Below are 18,840 nucleotides of genomic sequence, written 5' to 3' on the forward strand. Positions count from 1 at the left end.
AGGGTATTATGCTAAGTAAAATAAAACAGAAAGATAAAAATACTATACGATTTCACTTACATGTGGAGTCTAAAGAACAAAACAAATGAACAAACAGAAGTAGACTGATAAATACAGAGAATAAACTGGTGGTTGCCAGAGGAGGGCTGGTGGGTGGAGGAATGGATAAAATAGGTGAAGGAGATTAAGAAGGGCAAATTTCTAGTTATGAAATAAGTCATGGGAACGTAGAGTACAGCATAGGGAATGCAATTAATGATATTATAAGAACTTTATATAGTGACAGATAGTAACTACACTTATCATGGTGAGAATTTCATAATGTATGTAATTGTCACATTGCCATGTTGTACAACTGAACTACTGTAGTGTTGTACGTTAACTATACCTCAGCAAAAAATGCCTCATTGTCATAGTTCTCCTTGAAGACTCAAGTCAGCTCAGGGTGCCCCTCTGGTGAGAGCCCTGTAAAGTCCTGTTACACAGTGTGCAGGCCAGAAGACTTACAGTGCTCTCCCTAGGGAGGACCCTCCACCACCTGACCATGCTCTCACCACACTTTTCATACCTCATTCTAGTCTAGTCACAGCCTTTCCGTGCTCAGCAGCTCACTTTCAGAGCTTTCACCTGCTGTTCGCCTTGCTTGATGTATTCTTTCTCAAATAGCCACACAGCTTGCATTTACTTCATCAGGAAGACTTCCTTGACCAAGCTATGTTTGTGAAACTCCTCCATCTCTCCCAACGGCCATCACTCCCTTTCTCCATGTCCTTTCTTTTCCTCATGACTTTTATCTCCACATTGACTTCATTCTGTGTCTATCTCTCCCGAGCAGAACATAAGCCCTGAGAAGATAGGGACTTACTGGTTTGTTCATTGCTGGATGACTAACTCCCAGAAATGTGCCTGACACCATTTTTCCAAGTGGGAGCTTGAAAATGTTTGTGAATGCATTAATAAATGAATGATTACATAAAATCAGGATGTGGGGAAAGGTGATGTCTAAGGTCTCATTCAAACCTGCTTATCCATGATTTTATACAGTTAAGGAGTATTTCCTCTTTCCTCACTAATGACTTGGAAATACATAAAACTACTACAGTAAAAAAAATCACTTCAGCTGAACTAATTAATATAATTATAATAGCTGCTTTTTAAAAAATTTATTATTTTTTTATATATATTTTTTATTTATTTCTAGGAGAGAGAGAGAGACAGCGTGAGCAGGGGAGGGTCAGAGAGAGAGGGAGACACAGACTCTGAAATTGGCTCCAGGCTCTGAGCTGCCTGTCAGCACAGAGACCGACGCGGGGCTCGAACCCACGAACCGCGAGATCGTGACCTAAGCGAAAGTCGGACGCTTAACCGACTAAGCCACCCAGGCGCCCCTAAAAAATTCTTTTGATGTGCTTTGAAGAAACTCCTTTATTTCCCCCAACAGCCTTGTGAGATAAGTACTATTGTTTTTATTCTCCAGATACAGAAATTGAGGAAAAGAAAGTATTAGCCCCTAGCCCAGTGTCAACAAGGTGAACACTGAGATGTGGTCACTGGACCAAACCTCCTAGCAAGAAACAAAGGGGAAGGAGGGAGATGAAAAATTTTGTAAGAATAGCTGTTTATTCTACTTTGTGCTTAAAACTTTACGTTTTCATTAATGCGCACCACATCTCTGTGAGGGATGCACTATTTTATCATTTTTCAGATGAGGCCTGATGGCCAGCACAGCTAGTCAAAACGCAAGACTGGCTCCCAAACCAAGTGCTTTCTACTTTGCTGTTACTTGTGCTTTATTGCATTCCTTGGAGCTAAATCAAGAGCTGCCCATGAGGCAGGGGTTAGGGCACCACAGGGGCCCCTCAAGTTTCAAGCAGCAACACCCAGATTTCTATTAATGTGAAGATTCTGTGTAAGGAATAAAAGCCAGCATTCACTGAATATGGCCAGAGAGTCCTAATTCAGTGTTTTTAAATGATCTGAATCCACTCTTCTGGGGGTCGGGGAGAAGTAGAGTGTCTTCATGTAACAATTTTCCTCAACGCTCAAGTAGAAATCTCATTTCAGTTTGAATTAAGAATTGATTAAGAAGTAAAATGTCAAATTGGGTCGAGAAATTCCTTTTGAAACCATATAAAAGGAAGCCCCCAAAGGAAAGCACATTCATCTAGTGTCTGCGCGGGGGAAATAGCTGCTCCTTTCCAGAGTGAATTTTGGACTAGACAAGCAAAGAAATTTTGAGAAATTGCCTGGTAAGAGAGAGGGCAATGCAGGCAGGTGGCCTCCAATATGCGAGAACAAAAGTATCTTTGTTCTTTGAAACTGAGGAGCACTGGTAACACTAGAACAATCTCTAATCACAGTTAACTCTCTTGCAAGCATCTGCTGTGGTGAACTCTAGCAAGCAGACAGTGTGCTCTCAGGGGAGGTGGGAGGGCAGGGGGAAAGCACCCCAAGCCCTCAGCGGGGAGCCTAGTGACTGCTGGGGGAGCGAGCACGTCTTCAGGCAGCAAGCACTCTCCCCTCACACTGTGGAGGGAAAAGATGCTCCCCGCCTTCCTTTCTTCCAGTACAGCCAACTCCAGATGCCCTTTAACCTAACAAAACCAATTTAAAATTCTCAGCATCTTGAGAAGGCCCTTGATCAACTAGGCTTTTCCTCACGGAGTCTGGCTGTCACACAGCTGGGAGGGGTGGATGCTGAGCGAGAATTGCCCAAGGCAGGGGGAGGCGTGATGACAAAGGAACTGAAGAGACTCAGGAAGGAAGAAGTGCCACTGTGTGACAGGGCAGCTGTGTGCCTGCCGGCCGGTAAAAATTCATTCTTGGCAGTATTTCCAGAGCCGGCAAGAGGCACTTCGAACTTCGTGAGTGCCTGCTCATTTGTCGTTTCCAGCTTTCTCTCCCATTCAAGCCCACCTGCTGCCCTGCCTGCCCCTTCACTGCAGCGCACTGGCCCCTGCCAGCGGGGCTCAGGATAGGGTCCTAACAGAGAGAAGCTTCTGAGCTCACAGAATCGCAAATTCCCCTGGCCTTAGGCAGTGACTAGCAAATTTGAAAAGTGGGAGGTTCCCAAGATTCAGCCAGAGGATGGATGGTGAAAGGCGGGTTGACAGTATCCCCAGAGGGTTGAAAAAAAAGTCATTGCATTACTGCTTTTTTTTTTTTTTTAAAACAGTGATATTGCTGCTTCTCTTAATAGTCTGCCTCTGAGTAGAGTGTTGGAGGAATCACCTAGTCGACAAGCTTAAGGGTTTCCAACAGAGCAGTCATTCCCTGGGCTCCAGAATAACTATTTAAATCAAATTGCGTGGTGGGAGGGGGCCGCTGGCTGGCTCAGCCAGTGCAGCATGCCACTCTGGGGTTTTAAGTTCCAGTCCCACATTGGTGTAGAGATTACTTTAAAATCTTAAAAAAAAATTCAAATTTGGCCCAAGCTGAACAGAGATAGAAATAAATATAGAAAAGGGAATTCCCTTAAATGATTTCTGGGCCAATTTGGGAAGGATTGGCCAGGAGTGGTAGGTGGGGGCTGGTTGGAAGACTCAGGTCATTGTAGTTAGTAACTGTTTAATATAGCATGTTTCTAAAAAGTGTTTCAGCAGGAGGCCACTGGTGCTGTGTGAGGGCCGGTCACCATGGAAGAAGGGGGAAACAGGAGGACAGTCTAGCTTCTGGCTCCCTGAAGCCCTGTGGCACATTTGTCTGCTGCCTCCCAGGCCACCTCCCCCCACTCCTCTTCCTAACACTGCCTGCCTTTGGACAGGTGGGAAGAGGAATCTTCCTTGAGAACAGTGGATGTGAAGAGGAACCTGTGTCTGAGAACAGGGCTGGCCTTACACTAAGCCATGTGAGCTCAGCCCTGTGTACCTGTGGCACGGAGAAGCCCTCACAAGCCACATGCCACAAAGGATGGGAGTTTAAGGTCAGCAGAAGCGCTGTTGCTCCAAACCTAATACTGGCTATATAGGCAAAGTGAGCAGGATAAAGTAAGCTGGAGAAAAGAAGTTGAATATCTAGGCTGTTTCCACTAGAGAAAATATTTGGCTCTAATGAGCTAGATATTATTTTAGGTACAGTTTAACAAATAACCATCTAAAAAGTATCTTTAAAAAGCAATTTCTTTTCATTCCCTTTTGCCTCATTGAAGTAGTGGTAGGTAGTTCGGGTAGTAAACAGAAACTTCAACAAGACAATAATTAGAGTGCATTAAATAAATATAAATTTTATTAAAAACACTCACATAGCGTTATCAGGAATGATATAATAATAAACGCTTTCAAATAACCTGCATTCATAACATTACAATACTTACAGTATTTATAACCATCTTCAGGTTTTATAGACAAACCAAACATGAAAATGAAATGAAACTAAGTTTTAAAAAAAGCATAGAAAAATGCACACAGAGTTCATTATCTTAGTGTCAAACTGCAAAAGTTTCCTACAGAAGTTAACCACTAGCTTTAGAAGTGAACTGTACACCACTGTGCGTCAATCAAGATGAAAAATTCATTCAAGTAAAGTTGACACCACTCAGAAGCATTTTCAAGTATGGCTATATAGTTAACCTGATATTCCTATATAAGCAAATTGGAGATCTGCTTCCATTCATTCTAACTGAGGCAGGTTGGATATTTACAATTATAGATCTGTTATTTACAATACGCCACTCGATTTCCTCTCCTCCTCCCTCCTTACCTCCCTCCAAACCCCAAGCTACACTTCTTGCTCTCTTGTTGGCCGGCAGTTTGACAAATGACGGTGGATGATACAGAAACCAAATATTCATATAGGGATGGCTGACTCAAAACCAAGAGATGTGCACGTAGTAACCAAATATTTGGGGTTAGATGTATGGCATATGCAAAATATTAAAATTGTGTGGTTTGACATGTGCAAAGCAAACATTTTTGAAATGTTTGTAAATTGGTCACAGCGGAAAATGAGATTTTTTTAAAACACAAAAGTCCTATTATAAAGATGTGGCCAGTAAAACTCAAAGGCCTCGTCTGGTTGAGAATTTATTTGAAATGTTAGTAAGCACAATTGTACTTAGACAAAAATGTAATTGTCCGATCAATTGCACACCATACCCCTACGTGTTCTGCCTCTGTGGGGACGTCCTCTTGGGCCTGGACTGTATTGACTCCGGGATCGAAACGTTTTATCTAGAGTGCTGACTCTAGCCAACAGCCACTTGCCAAACTCCTGCCTTACAAGTTTCCCTTTATCAACTCAGTGCATTCTATTTTTGTGTAATTTTTTTTCCTGCTTGAAACAGTCAAAAGATTCCCCAAACTTTTAAAATGCTTTTCTTTACAATAAAAGGAGCCAACAGATTTACAAACTTAGTTTTAGTTACATCAGGACATATACAAGTAAAATAGGAGGGATTCAAAATGAAAGGGTTAAATCCCTGAAAAAGAATATATTTATTAACCTACAACAATTTTACATAAACACAGGTGACATGTTGGCATAAGGAGAACATGAGCTGAAATATCCCTGAATTTTTAGAACAAAAAGGATGAAGTTCAAGTTATACTTGCTAAGAAATCAAGTATTGAAAAAAGATATGCTTTTTTTAATAATAATAATAATAATAATAATAAAAAGACTTGGAAAAAAAATGATGGTACATGATGCTATAAGCTTTCACTCTCAGTTCAATATCCTATTGCCAAACTAGTGTTGAGGTATATGACAAGTAGGAACATCACCCAAATCTTTAATGAATTCTTAGCTCACATTATGATATATTTGTAGCAGGCTGAGTAGCACCATCATGATGTGAATTCTGCTTCAAATCCATATATATATATGTATATATATATATACACATATATGTATATATTTAATTTTTTTACAGTACTAAAATACTAAAGCATTGCGTTAAAAAAGTTTTGTTTACAATTTAATTTACTTACTATACATCTCTTTCACTTCTTTATACAAATTAATGATTTATAACCACCACAGCAAACCAGCTGCCTGTTTTTTTTTCTTTGTAATTAACAGATTCACATGGAACTAACCCTGTTTATTCATCTTATGCAGGCATCAGTCTGCTCGATCTTCCTGGAAAAGAGGACACTTAAGCTAAGAAATGACATCACAATGTACAATTACCAACACAAAAGCAGGCTGCCACTGGGTTTGCTGAAGAGCACACACAGATCCATAAAATAGCATCAGCTTGAGTGAACTAGCTTTATTAAGTCTGTAGCATGGCATTAATTGTTACCTGCAGTTAATAGAAAATTCTTAAAACTATGTATTTGAGCAATGAACTTGTCATACAATTTTGTATAAAACTGTTTTACAGTATAGCATGGAGATGAGCACCAGAAAACGTGTTATGGACTAAAGTTATTCCCTTGAATCCAGTAAGCCCTGTTGTGGATTTAACTGGCTATGGTAAAAATGAACACATTGCTCATCAGCAGATGCATGGCTAAAAGCAAAAATATCTTAAAAGCTTTCCTTATTTCCTTAAAAAGAATCAACTTTGCATTCTAAAATGAAAGTAAACTTTTTTTTTTTTTAAACGTCTCAGTACCTTAGCATTGTTCAAGTTGTCAAAGCTTAGGTAGACAAAGTGCTTCTAAAACACCATTTAAAATATTTATACATATACATGTATGTGCACATATACATATGTGTGTATATATATATATATGTACATATATACGTTTATTGTCCTACAAGGACTTCACTGGATGAGCAAATCCAGAGGCCTTTAAACGTCCACATTAAAAAAAAAAAAAAAAAAAGGAACCTTGTGTAAGAATAGGTCATTATGATAAAAATTTGAATGAAAAGGTACCCCTGTTATTCAAGGGCATTGGAGTACACTGATAGAATCTTGATGATATAAAGGCATTACATTTTCAAATGTTAAAGACACCATTTTCTTAGCACCATTTCTTAAAACATCCAAACAAATTCAGTGTTTTGCTGTCTATTCATTTACACTTCCTGTAGCTATTTTGATAAATAAAAGTTAATATTAAGATTACAGTAAAAACTGCATGTTAAAAAGCCATAATTCCAGTATTTCAGTACATTGTATATTCAGCACCAGATGGTATTTTAAAATTCCTGCCACTGTAATACTACAGTACGTGTTTGATTTGTGTTCCATGACTATGCAAACTCGGTATTATTAAAAGTGGTCACAGATGTGTAGAGTTGTAAGGGGGAAAAATCACATTTACATATCATCTCGTCCAATAATAGAACCAGTGTTTAAAAATGTAAATTGTGGAACGCTTTCCTCCCCACCTTCTTTTTGCATAGAATGCTTTGGTCTTTTGCCCAGATGCCATCTGTGACCACTTAGGAGTCGGGGGAAATTAAGTGCTATGGTAAGATGACCTCTTGTTTTGCTGGTGAGCTGAGGTTCTTCCCACCACATTTGTCACGAATCCTGTGTCCTTTCCCCACTGGCCACGTCATGAGAACTATACTACGGACAGGTTGGTTGTGGTCTTTTCAAATGAGGTACCCACCACGAGGGGCGACATCATATGTATCTGTTGTAAGGCCCTGTGACCCGAGTGAAGGCATATGGAGATGTAGTTACTGTGGAGTCTGTGGTCACGGACATGGTCCTTTCGGCAAGGGATTTGATGAAGCGCAGGTAAGTGGGCTCGGAAGGTTCATGAGGCTCAGTGGGCTCCCGTTTCACTTTTTTGCCATGGGTTTTCTGAGGCACATAGTCTGGGCCATACTTCTCACACTCTTCCTCTTTCTCCCGGGCTTTTTCAGCCATTTTGGCTTCCCAGAGTGCCAAGCCATGTTTTGGCTCATTCATGCTCTTATGCTGGTAAAAGACAAGGGAGATCCTGGTGGGGTGATTCCTATTGGGATTCTTTAAAGGGGTTGTGGCATGGAGCTCGCGCTTGGCACACTCGATGAGAATTGACCCATGAGTTGGAGCCACAGCCACTCCCCCAATGTCCGGGTCTAGAAAGCTCTGCTCACTGTCTGACCAGACTTCATCATTGTCCTCGGTGGCAGAGGGCTGCTTCTCTTGATTGCCAGCATCATGTAATTTGTGTAAGCCTTCCTGGACAGAAGCAGTTCTATCATGGTTAAGACCTGGAAGTATCTTAGATAACCCATTAGCTGTGTGGGAAAGCATGTCATTCTCCTTGTTTTGGAGATGTAGGGCATGGAGAGAGCTGTTGAACATGCCTGGCGCTGCACCGTAGTTAGGGATTATATGAGAAGATGGGTGATGTTCACCATTCTTATAGTCGATGTTTGGATTGCTCAAATTGGGTGGTAATCTAGAGGCGGCTCCCATGAAGTGGCCATCCATCTCATGAGTGGAATAAGGAGGAAATGTCCCTACATGGTGCACATTTGTTTTAATAGTACAACTGCTGAAGGCGTCTCCTTGCATATTTTGGTTTCCATAGCCTAAGTACTTAGAAGTAAAACTCGGGCTATTTCCAAACCTTGGCTGGTAGAGTGTATGGATGGGTGGTAGATTGAGTTTAGAGAGGGGGTCTTGGTTTGGATACCTATATAGATCCACGGGCTGAGACTGAGGAGAATAGGAACCCAGATATGGGGAGCAGTTGTCCACTGATACATTTCCATTACACTGATAGGATGGATACTGGTTATTCTGATTCAAAAGCCCAGGATAGGGACTCATGGGATTAGAAGAATTCAAATATGAACCTGCAGCTTGGGTTGAGGTGGAATAGAGGTTCATAGGGCTGCCGCCTCCATAAATCTCTGAAGTGTGTGAAGAGCTTGGATAGGCCTGGATAACTGGATTGGGCCGTCTCATGTACAGACTGGTAGATCCAGAGGAAGAGTAGGCACTGACAGACTCTGACTGAGGGTTATTTGTCATGGGATGATGCTGCGGCTGCTGCGGCGGCTGCGGGGGCTGCTTCTGTGGCTGTGGAGGTTGCTTCGGCATTTGCGGGGGCGGGGGCTGCTGGGACTGTTGCATGACTGGTCCTGAAAGTCGCAAAAGTTCTGTGGACAGGATATGAGAGAGCACACAAGCGTTCCGATTATTATTTTGCAGAAGCTAGCGAGGATGCTTAGCTGTATGTGAGAACCACCACTAACATTATGCAATACCCATCAAATACAGACAAGAGCAAACTCAGGGTTCTGATCGCTGTCTGGCATCATTTTTTTGTCTAAAGCACTAGATAAAATAGCAGATCTCTATAACAGTACAATTTGGTAAGTGAAGAAAAATATAACAAATGTCCAAAAGATATTTGACTGAGAGCATCATGTTTTCTGGAGCTTCTGTGTATCTGACCATGCCACACCCTACCTGAAGTACCCTCCTCCCTCCACCCCATCTCCCTGCCCTGCCTTGGGACAGTCATCCCTTCCTCAAGGAAGCCTTCTATGACCTCATCTGCTAGTACACGTATAACACGCATTGAAATCTTAAGTCAGATAGAGCAATGCTTTATAATATATTATAATTGATCATTTTTACGGCCCTCCTCCTCCTAGCACAAAGCAGTTACTTGAAGGAAGGGACCTTGTCTTATTTTACTTTATTCCTCCAATGCCTGGCTTGCAGTAACAATCTGTTAAGTAGTTGGAAGTGGCATAAAATTTGTTATAGAAGATTCATCAATGCTACGAGAAAAAGAGTGACATTCATTTAACCACCCAAAGCATATTTTCTATAATTGGCAAACCCTATTTACACCATTGTCAATAAAACTTTAAAGAAATTTTCAGCTTTGTAAATGAAAGTTTTAAGTCATACTTCTATTTTATGACTTAAAAATCTATATATGAGAAATGAACAAGTAAATGGAGCTGTAAGGGCAGTCCTGAGAATTGAAATGATTATAGAAACCAGTTAGAAAAGACTGGAGGAAAAGTTCTAACCAATGACAGGATGATACGTTATAGCTAACTTACAGGAGAGATTAATGACCTAATAGGATTTACTTCTCTTAGTATAAGTCAACCAACAAATATTTATTAAGCATCTTTAGCATATCCTAAATTACTTAGATTCTTTAAGTTTTGAAATGAATTAGTAGGGAAATTTGACTTTGTGAAGCAAACATGGTTGGCTCTAAGCAAACTGGTAGACTAAACTTAAAAGACAAGACAAACATTCTTCCTATGTGGAAACTAATTTGACAATAAACTATTTGTAAAAAAAAAAAAAAAAAAAAAAATTCTTTTGTTAATGGCCAGGAGAATACCATCTGTAAAATATGGATGTGGACATTACATTGTATGGCTTTTTATAACAATTAACTGAAGATATAACCAAGGGGCTTTGAAATGAAAATATCAACTTAGCACTGAGAAATAATGCTCTATTACTAATGCTAGAGATGTGATCTGTTTGGATGGATAAAAGCTTTATAAGATAACTACGTGTGGATACCTGTCTTAAACTCAGACTTAATACAGCTACCTTTCCCCAGTAAATCCTATTTTAAAACATCTTATTTTAACAAACAGTACTGTCTTAGTTATCTAGGCTTAAGATGTTTAAGTCAGTCTTAGATTTTTCTTCTTCTTCATTCCAATGTTTGTCATAAATGTACTGATAATCATTTTGGAAGCATTCACTACCATCATTTTTGCTAAATCTTCATTGCTATCATACAAACTCAAGCTTTTATTACTTTACTCTTGGTTTATTGCATCTGTCTCCAAACTCATAGCTCCTCTGCCTCTAATTTGGCTTCCCTGCCTCTGCTAGATTAACACGAATTTCACCATATCACCTACCTATCATGTAAAAGTTTGCCATTTATGATAGAATAAAATCCAGACTTCTCCATCAAGCTGGGGTTGAGGGTGCAATATCTCCTTACCATGTCCAAGAGCAAAACCTGGCCCGTGGGACTTCAGAGAATATTCTAGTACAAAACTGAGACCATGATTGAATATAATCATTCGAAATTATTCACTTTTAAGCTAAGTTTCATACCAACACATATCTACAATGCTTCACATTACATTTACCTGCCAACTGTTTAGCCTGGCTTGCGTTTTCAGTCTGTTTTGTACGAGATGAGGCTGACTTTTCCTTTTCATTCTTATTTGTGCTGTTCTCCAGAGAGGAAAGCTTTTCGGCTGCAGCTTTCTTGGCTTCTAGTTTCCTCTGTCGGCATGTCTTGACTGGCTCTGCTAACATCCTGACTTTCCGCCGAAAAGAGCTCAGCACCTGAATGGCACCACTTTGTTTTTTCTCCTCCTGAGCTTCTACACTCCCAAACTCATCCACATCAGAGACTTTGTAGAGAGGCAGAACATGGAGCTGCTCATCCTCAGGCTGCCCTCCAATTTCTCGATTGTCTTCTCTAGTAAGGGTGCACACCTGGTAGGGCGATAACACAGTATGGCCTCAGTTTCAGTCCAAAAGAAACTCTGTGTGTGTGTGTGTGTGTGTGTGTGTGTCTCCCTCTCAGCATTTAGATTTGTGGTGGTCTACTGGACCTGATCAGCATATTACCATAAAACCACACCTGTCTGTTAATAAGGGTGACTGCATCAAAATGGTACAGGGAGATAGACAAGTGCATGTTGACTTTTTTTTCCCTTTCCCTTTTTTGTGTTTGGTTGGGGGGGGGAGGGGGGAGTCTATCATGAACCTGTGGTGACTTTGTTCTTCACATATATTTCTTATTCTAGGGGAACAAGCAATACTCTCACCAAAAAGAAGCAATCTCCCAGTTTTCACACTTCAAAAATAGATGTGAAGCCTCTTCAAAAAGAGGCTAAAAATTCTACCAAATGATTTCCTGTTTTTGCTAACATCATATTCACCTAATCTCATACTTTGTACACAATGAAATTTTGCATCTATCCTCACACTTGACTTCTAACTCTCCTTCACTGTGTTTAAGACACTGTCACAAGAGACCAAAGAAAAACCTAAATAATGTGAAATGGAAGATTTGGTTGCTATAGGTAGTGTGTAACCGCACACTGCTTCTACCTTCTTGTCTCCTCCTCTGTACTTGTTAAACCTAACTTACTGTTTCTTTTCTCTCTTATATTTCTTTTGTAGGACATGACAACATACAAGGGTCTATTCTAAGTGAGGGGGAAAAACTACTTGCTTTGATAATTTAATGGTACTTTTCCTCTTTTGTTAGCCATAGTCATATTGGTTATGATGAGAAATTATCTGTTGGTTTTAAAATACTAGCTTTTAGTACTTAGTGTTTTTGACTAATGGAGAAAAAATGTGAGCATGATTATTTAAAGCCCTAGGTAATATAAAGTGACTAGAAGATACACTTAAAAGGAATGTGGTCATAAGAGACTTACCCTGATAGAGAAGTTTAATATGAGGTGGTACTAAAATGAATTTTCACTTCCTATACATCAAAGTCTTCCAAATCCATGTCTCTGATTATTACCTTTCCCCACATGTTATTAGTTCTTCTTCCATGTTGTTGACTCACTAGATAGATTACTTTATAGTTTCTTTACTTGAACTTTTTCCTTATTTCCAGTATGGTTTATCCCTCAACATGCAAGGCCACACTGTAGACTCTACCAGTATCAAACTCTGTTCCACGCTAAGACCATATCCATTTTCTCCACTTAGCACAGCCTCTGATTATATGGCTCAATCCATTTCACCCACCATAATATGTAGTCATAATGGGCTCTTTTGTACTTTGAATCTTCTATGGTGGTTGTTGTGCCATGGATGATGCATTTTTTGTTTGTACTTCTTTCTGTGAGGTGGATTGGTGCCTTGGCTTGTATATGGCTTTTTTAACCTACCAGATGCCTGACACTGAATTCTGAAGGAACTTTTGGCAGCTAATGGTAGCTGGCAATGCAATCACTGGTTTAGCTCTGTACCAAGCATTCCCATGATTTTCATGGGCTTATCAACTGTTTTCCACTCATGTGACAACCTGTTGTGAGAGTACTAGATATGCCAAACAAGGGCACCTTAGCACGAGCACTTCATTCATGAAAACACTTGTGCAATGACATCTGCAGAGAACATAGTATTCTAACCACATGCTGCTAACTTCCAGCCTTCCACCCTTCTATAGGATGTGCTGCTAACCTGTTCTGTGCCCCACTTACCAATGTGCTGCCATTCTGCATGTTGTGTAAGTCTCTATGGGCATGAGCACAGAAGTCCAAACATGCAGTGACCCCTGAGAATGGACGGCCTTCCTTCAGACCCAGTCGGCATTCTGGTGCTCTGTGTTCATATTCAATCTGAAAAACAGAAGCGTGTGTGTGGATGGGGAAGTACTTAGGCATTTGAAATTCTTAGGCATACATTTGAGAAAAAAGTATAAGACCTGTGCACTGAACAGATCAGAAAGACTTTTTAGTATTTCGGTTACTCAGAATTAAAAAACGGTTGCATATTTTATATCCAAAAATACAATGGAATGACACAAAACAGACCAAACATATTGACATGGTAAAGTTTTTATTTTATAGTGTTGAGGTATAACTGACATACATTAAACGGTATATATTTAAAGGGTACTATTTGATTAGCTTTGACATTAGTATATGTGAAACCACTGCCACAACCAAAATAATGTACATATCCATTACTCCCAAAAGTTTCTTCCTTCCCCTTTTAATTCATGCCTCTTCCTTTGTTCCCAGGAAACTACTGATCTGCTTTCTGTCACTACAGATTAGTTTACATTTTCTAGAATTTTATATAAATGGATCTGTTTTGAGTTAATTTAATATATGGCATAAGACTGAGAGTCAAGGTTTTTTTTTTTTTTCCATATGGCTATCCAACTGTTCAAACACTACTGGAAAAAATTTTCGTTTGCCATTAAATTGTCTTTTGTTGAAAATCAACTTATTGTACATGCTGGACCTATTTCTGGACTTTTTATTCTGATTGGTGTATAATGGTGTAGTGGGTGTGTATGTGTATATATGCCAACATCACTGTCTTGATTACTAACAAATATAGATTTTTAGTGAATCTTGAAATCAGGGAGTATAAATCTTTAAATTCTGATCTTTTTGAAAACCGTTTGACTATTCCAGGTCCTTTGCATTTGTCTATATTTACAAACACTTTGTCAATTCCTTCAAAACACTCGGTAATATTTGATAGGTCATGTACTATCAAAATTTTGATAGGTCAGTTTTGGGGAAAACTGACATCTTAAAAATATTTAGTCCTGTGATCCATAAACATAGTAGACCTTTCCATTTGGGGTCTTTTATAATTTCTTTCAGCAATGTATTATAGTTTTCAGTGCACAGGTCTATATATTTTGTCAAATTCTTGTGCCTAAGAATTTCATGTTTTTGATGCTATTTAATTGCCATTGCAATTTTTAATTATTACTAGTATATAGAAATACAATTGATTTATTTTTGCAACTTTGCTAAACCATTTCTTAGAAGTTTTTTGGTCTTTGGGACTTTCTATGTAGACAAATGTCTACATTATAAGGACACATATTTCTTTCTTTTCAATCTGTATGATTCCTATTTCTTTTTCTTGCCAATTGCCCTAAAATTTCCAGTGAGATATTAAATAAAAGTGGTAAAAATGGATGTCCTTGTCTTGTTTCTAATCTTAGGCATAAAGCTTTCAGTCTTTCACTGTTAAATATGATATTAGCTTTAGGTTTTTCAATTATGCACCTTATCAAGCTAAGAAAGTTCCTTTCTATGGATATTGAATATTGCTAACTGCTTTTTCCTCTACCTATTGAGATAATCATATTTTCCCCCTATTGTGTTGGCTAGTATAGTGAATCACACTGATTAAATCTTTTTTTTAATGTTTGTTTATTTTGGAGACAGAGAGAGACAGAGTGGAGGATGGGCAGAGAGAATGGGAGACACAGAATCTGAAGCAGGCTCCAGGCTCTGAGCTGTCAGCACAGAGCCCGATGCAGGAATGGAACTCATAGACTGTGAGATCATGACCTGAGCCAAAGTGAAGACACTTAAATGACTGAGTCACCTAGGCGTCCTGCACTGATTGATTTTTTAGTGTTAAACAAAACATTACTGGAAAAAAAAAACAACTCCATTTGGTCATGATATATCCTTTTTACACACTGTTGTCTAGTTGGCGAAAATTCTGTGAAGAATTTTCATATTAATATTTATGAAGAATATTGGACTAGTCTTTTTCTTTTAATGTTTTTGTTTAGTTCCAGTATCAGGATATTTCCAGCTTTGTAAAATAAGTTGGGAAGTTTACTCCTTTTCTATTTTCTAGAAGAGCTTCCATTGAATTGTTACTATTTCTTCTTTAATATCCCTATCAAATTTGACCCATTATTTATCTGGGCCTGGAGTTTTTAGGAAAGCTTTTAACTAAAAATTCAATGTCTTTCATAAGTATAGGTTGACTTACAGTATATGTTGTTTTCTTTAGTTATCTTTGGTAATTTGTGTTCTTTAAATACTTTGCCCATTTCATTCTAGTTGTTGAATTTATCAGCATACAATTTTAATAATTTTATTCCTTTAAAGTTTGTATGATCTGTAGTGCTATCTCATCTCTAATTCTTGATATTGGCAATTTGTGCCTTCTCTTTTTTTCCTGATTGAATTGATTCAAAGTACTAGCTTTTGGTTTTACTGATTTCTTCTCTTGTTTCTGTATTCCATTTCATTGATTTATTTCTTTAGTTGTTCCTTTTGCTTTTTAGGGCTTACATTACTGTCCTTTTCCAAGTTTCTTAGAGCAAAAGCCTAGATCATTAATTTGAGACTTTATATATATTTTCTGGTTTATTTTTTTATTAATTTTTTAATGTTTATTTTATTTTTGACAGTGAGAGAGAGTGTAAGTGGGAGGGACAGAGAGAAAGGAAGACTGATTCTGAAGCAGGCTCTAGGCTCTGAGCTATCAGCACAGAGCTTGACACAGGGCTTGAATTCATGAACCATGAGATCATGACCTGAGCCAAAGTTGGATTCCTAATCAACTGAAGTACCCAGGTGTCCCAAGGTTTGTTTATTTTTGAGAGAGAGAGAGAGCACGCATGAGCAGGACAGGGCCAGAGAGAGGAAGAGAGACAAACCCAAGCAGGCTCCATGCTGACAGAGCAGAGCCTGGTGGCAGGTTTGATCTCATTGATGATGAGATATAACCTGAACTGAAACCAAGGGTTGGATACTTAACTGACTGAGCCACCCAGGTGCCCCTATATTTTTCTAATAAGTGTTCAATGCTATAAAGTCCTCTCTAAGCATGGCTTTATAGCTTTGTTTCACAAAATCAATATCATGTCTTCATTTTCTCATTTTTAAATGTTTGAGAGAGAGTGCATGCATGCACGTGCATGACTGAGGGAGGGGCAGAGAGAGAGAATCTCAAGCAGGCTCGTGGCTGTCAGTGCAGAGCCCAACACAGGGCTCAGTTTCATGAACCATGAGATCATGACCTGAGCTGAAATCAAGAGTCAGAGGCTTAACCGACTGAGTCACCCAGGAACCCCCAAGTTTTCATTTTTATTCAGTTTGAGATACTTTTTAATTTCCCTGTGAATTATTCTTGGCCTCATACGTCATTTAGGAATATGTTGCTTGGTTTCCAGAAGAGGTTTTGTGGATATACTGGTACAAATTTTTCATTTAATTTCATTTTGGCCAGAGAACATATTTGAGGCTTTATAATTTATTGATACTTGTTTTGTGAATCAGTATATAATCTATCATGATAAAACTTCCTGTACTCTTGAAAATGTCAATTCTGTTGTTGGGTGATGACTTCTAATACATGTCAATAAGGTCAAGTTGGTTAAAAGTGCTTTTCATGTCTTCTGTCTCCTTAGTGATTCTGTATTTGTTCTAACAGTTACTCAGAGAGATGTATTGAAATCTGACTGTAATTGTAGATTAATTTCTTTTTTAGTTCTATCAGTTTTGTTTAATAAAATCGGAAGCTCTGTACATAGCTAGGATTATCATATTTTCTTAATGAACTGTACTTTTATTGTCATTAAATGATCCTCTTTATAGCTTATAATATTCTTTGCAATGAAATCTACTTTGTTATTAATATGATCATTCAAGCTTCCCTTTGACTGATATTGGCATGATATTTCTTGGTTCCTGTGTTTTTCAATATCACAATTATTCAATATCAGTGTGATTAATTAGTATCACAAACTCTACCTTATTAATTGGGAATGTTAAAAGCCACTCACATTTAATAAGATTTTTGATAGGCTTGGGATTAAATGTACCATTTTTCTATTTGCTTTATATTTGTCTTATCTTAAATTTGGTTCCATATTCGTTTTAAATACCTTTTTGGATTAATTCTATTTTTTTCCTTTTTATTGGTGGATGAGCTGGTAGATTTTCTTACCAGTAGATTATTTTTTAATGGCTGCTTCCCTTAAAATTTACAGTATATTGTTTTACTTCTCACATTCTACATTCAAGGAATAGTATACTACTCCATATATAACATTAGAGCCTTAACAACAGTATACTTTCAATTCCCCAGCCTCTGTGTTACTTCTACCTGTTATAAACTTTAAGGTACATTGTTAATATATTTTTTCAATAGCAAATTATCTTAAAATTTTTTTTAAATAAGGAAAAAGTTTACATAGCTACTGTTTATGATGTTTTTCCTTCCTTTTTGTCAATACAGATATCCATCTGGTATCATTTTCTTTCTACTGGCAGGGTTCCTTTAATATTTTTAAAGTGTTAGTCCACTGATGGTAATTATTTCAGCTTTTGTATGTTTGAAAAAAATTTTGTTTTGCCTTTACTGTTTTGTTTTTAAAATTTATTTATTTTTCAGAGAGTGAGAGAGGGGAAGGGGCAAAGAGAGAGAGGGAGACACAGAATACAAAGCAGGCTGTCAGCACAGAGACTGACATGGAACTTGAACTCATAAACCGTGAGATCATGACCTGAGCCAAAGTCAGATGGTTAACCAACTGAGCCACCCAGGCAACCCCTTGCCTTTACTTTTGAAGTTTTTCCTGGGTATAGATTTTTGGGTTGACAAGGTTTTTTTTTTTTTTTCCTGTACTTTAAAGATGCTTTTCCTCTATCTTTTTCTCACATTTTTCTCTGATGTGTAGCTTAACTTCAACAATAAGACTTTAACTATAAAATCAAGGAACAAAGCAAAAGAAGAGCATTTAGATAAGAGAAATAAGTATAATACATCCAGTTGGGGGAGGAGACAGAAATCAAATTGTAGGCTTTGACAGCATCCATAACTTCAACAGGTCTTCCCATGTATTGTGTGGAAAGATCACGGCTGTTTTCTTGATCTCTAAACCGTATTAAGACCTATGGATGAATATTACCCAATAGTACATACCAGTCAATATAAAAAAATACCTTATCCATCTTTAGCCATAATTGATTTAATTTATATAGACATTACATCTATTTCTCACGTATGAATGCATGTCTGTATATCAATTTTATTTTGTGGTAAGAATATGTAATATGAGATATAGCTATTTAACAAAATTTTGAGTGTCCAATACATTATTCTGACAATAGGCACACATTGCAAAGCAGATCTCTAGAGCTTATTCATCTTGCTTAACTGAAACTTTCTCCCCATTTATTAGTACATCTACACATGTATTCATATATAAATACTGAAACATATCTAAAAAATTATACCTAATCATCTTGTTATAACTAAACTTTAGGGTACCTTCATATTTTGGATACTCTGGGTTCAGGAAATGCATAAAATACTCCAAACATAATGTAATAGGGTAGAATAATAATGCTTAGAAAATCAAGTGTGTATGATACCATTTATAATAAGAATTAGAGGAGTAAGAAGAACACCAATGCTTTGTTATTCTGTCCCTTCCCCAGCTAAAGCCATTTGATTAATAG

At 38.1% G+C, this 18,840-nt stretch overlaps 1 protein-coding gene across 2 annotated transcripts in view; it reads right to left on the reverse strand.

Annotated features, from left to right (window-relative positions):
* Positions 1 to 4,200: 4,200 nt before the first annotated feature.
* The window catches only part of TET2 (tet methylcytosine dioxygenase 2), a 131,209-nt gene continuing 116,569 nt past the window's right edge, over positions 4,201 to 18,840 (reverse strand). The window contains exons 9-11 of one of the 2 annotated variants that reach the window (XM_039255630.1): positions 13,081 to 13,218; positions 10,990 to 11,344; positions 4,201 to 9,000 (exon numbers count right to left, since the gene is read on the reverse strand). In XM_039255630.1, the coding sequence (XP_039111561.1) occupies positions 7,526 to 9,000; positions 10,990 to 11,344; positions 13,081 to 13,218 (1,968 nt within the window). In that variant the 3' untranslated portion in view covers positions 4,201 to 7,525. Of the gene's footprint in view, positions 9,001 to 10,989; positions 11,345 to 13,080; positions 13,219 to 18,025; positions 18,271 to 18,840 lie in introns of those variants that run through there. The other variant, XM_039255631.1, reaches the window with a different exon arrangement.

Source organism: Hyaena hyaena, unplaced genomic scaffold, assembly GCF_003009895.1.
Source record: "Hyaena hyaena isolate Hyena2069 unplaced genomic scaffold, ASM300989v1 scaffold_535, whole genome shotgun sequence".
Taxonomy (NCBI): domain Eukaryota; kingdom Metazoa; phylum Chordata; class Mammalia; order Carnivora; family Hyaenidae; genus Hyaena; species Hyaena hyaena.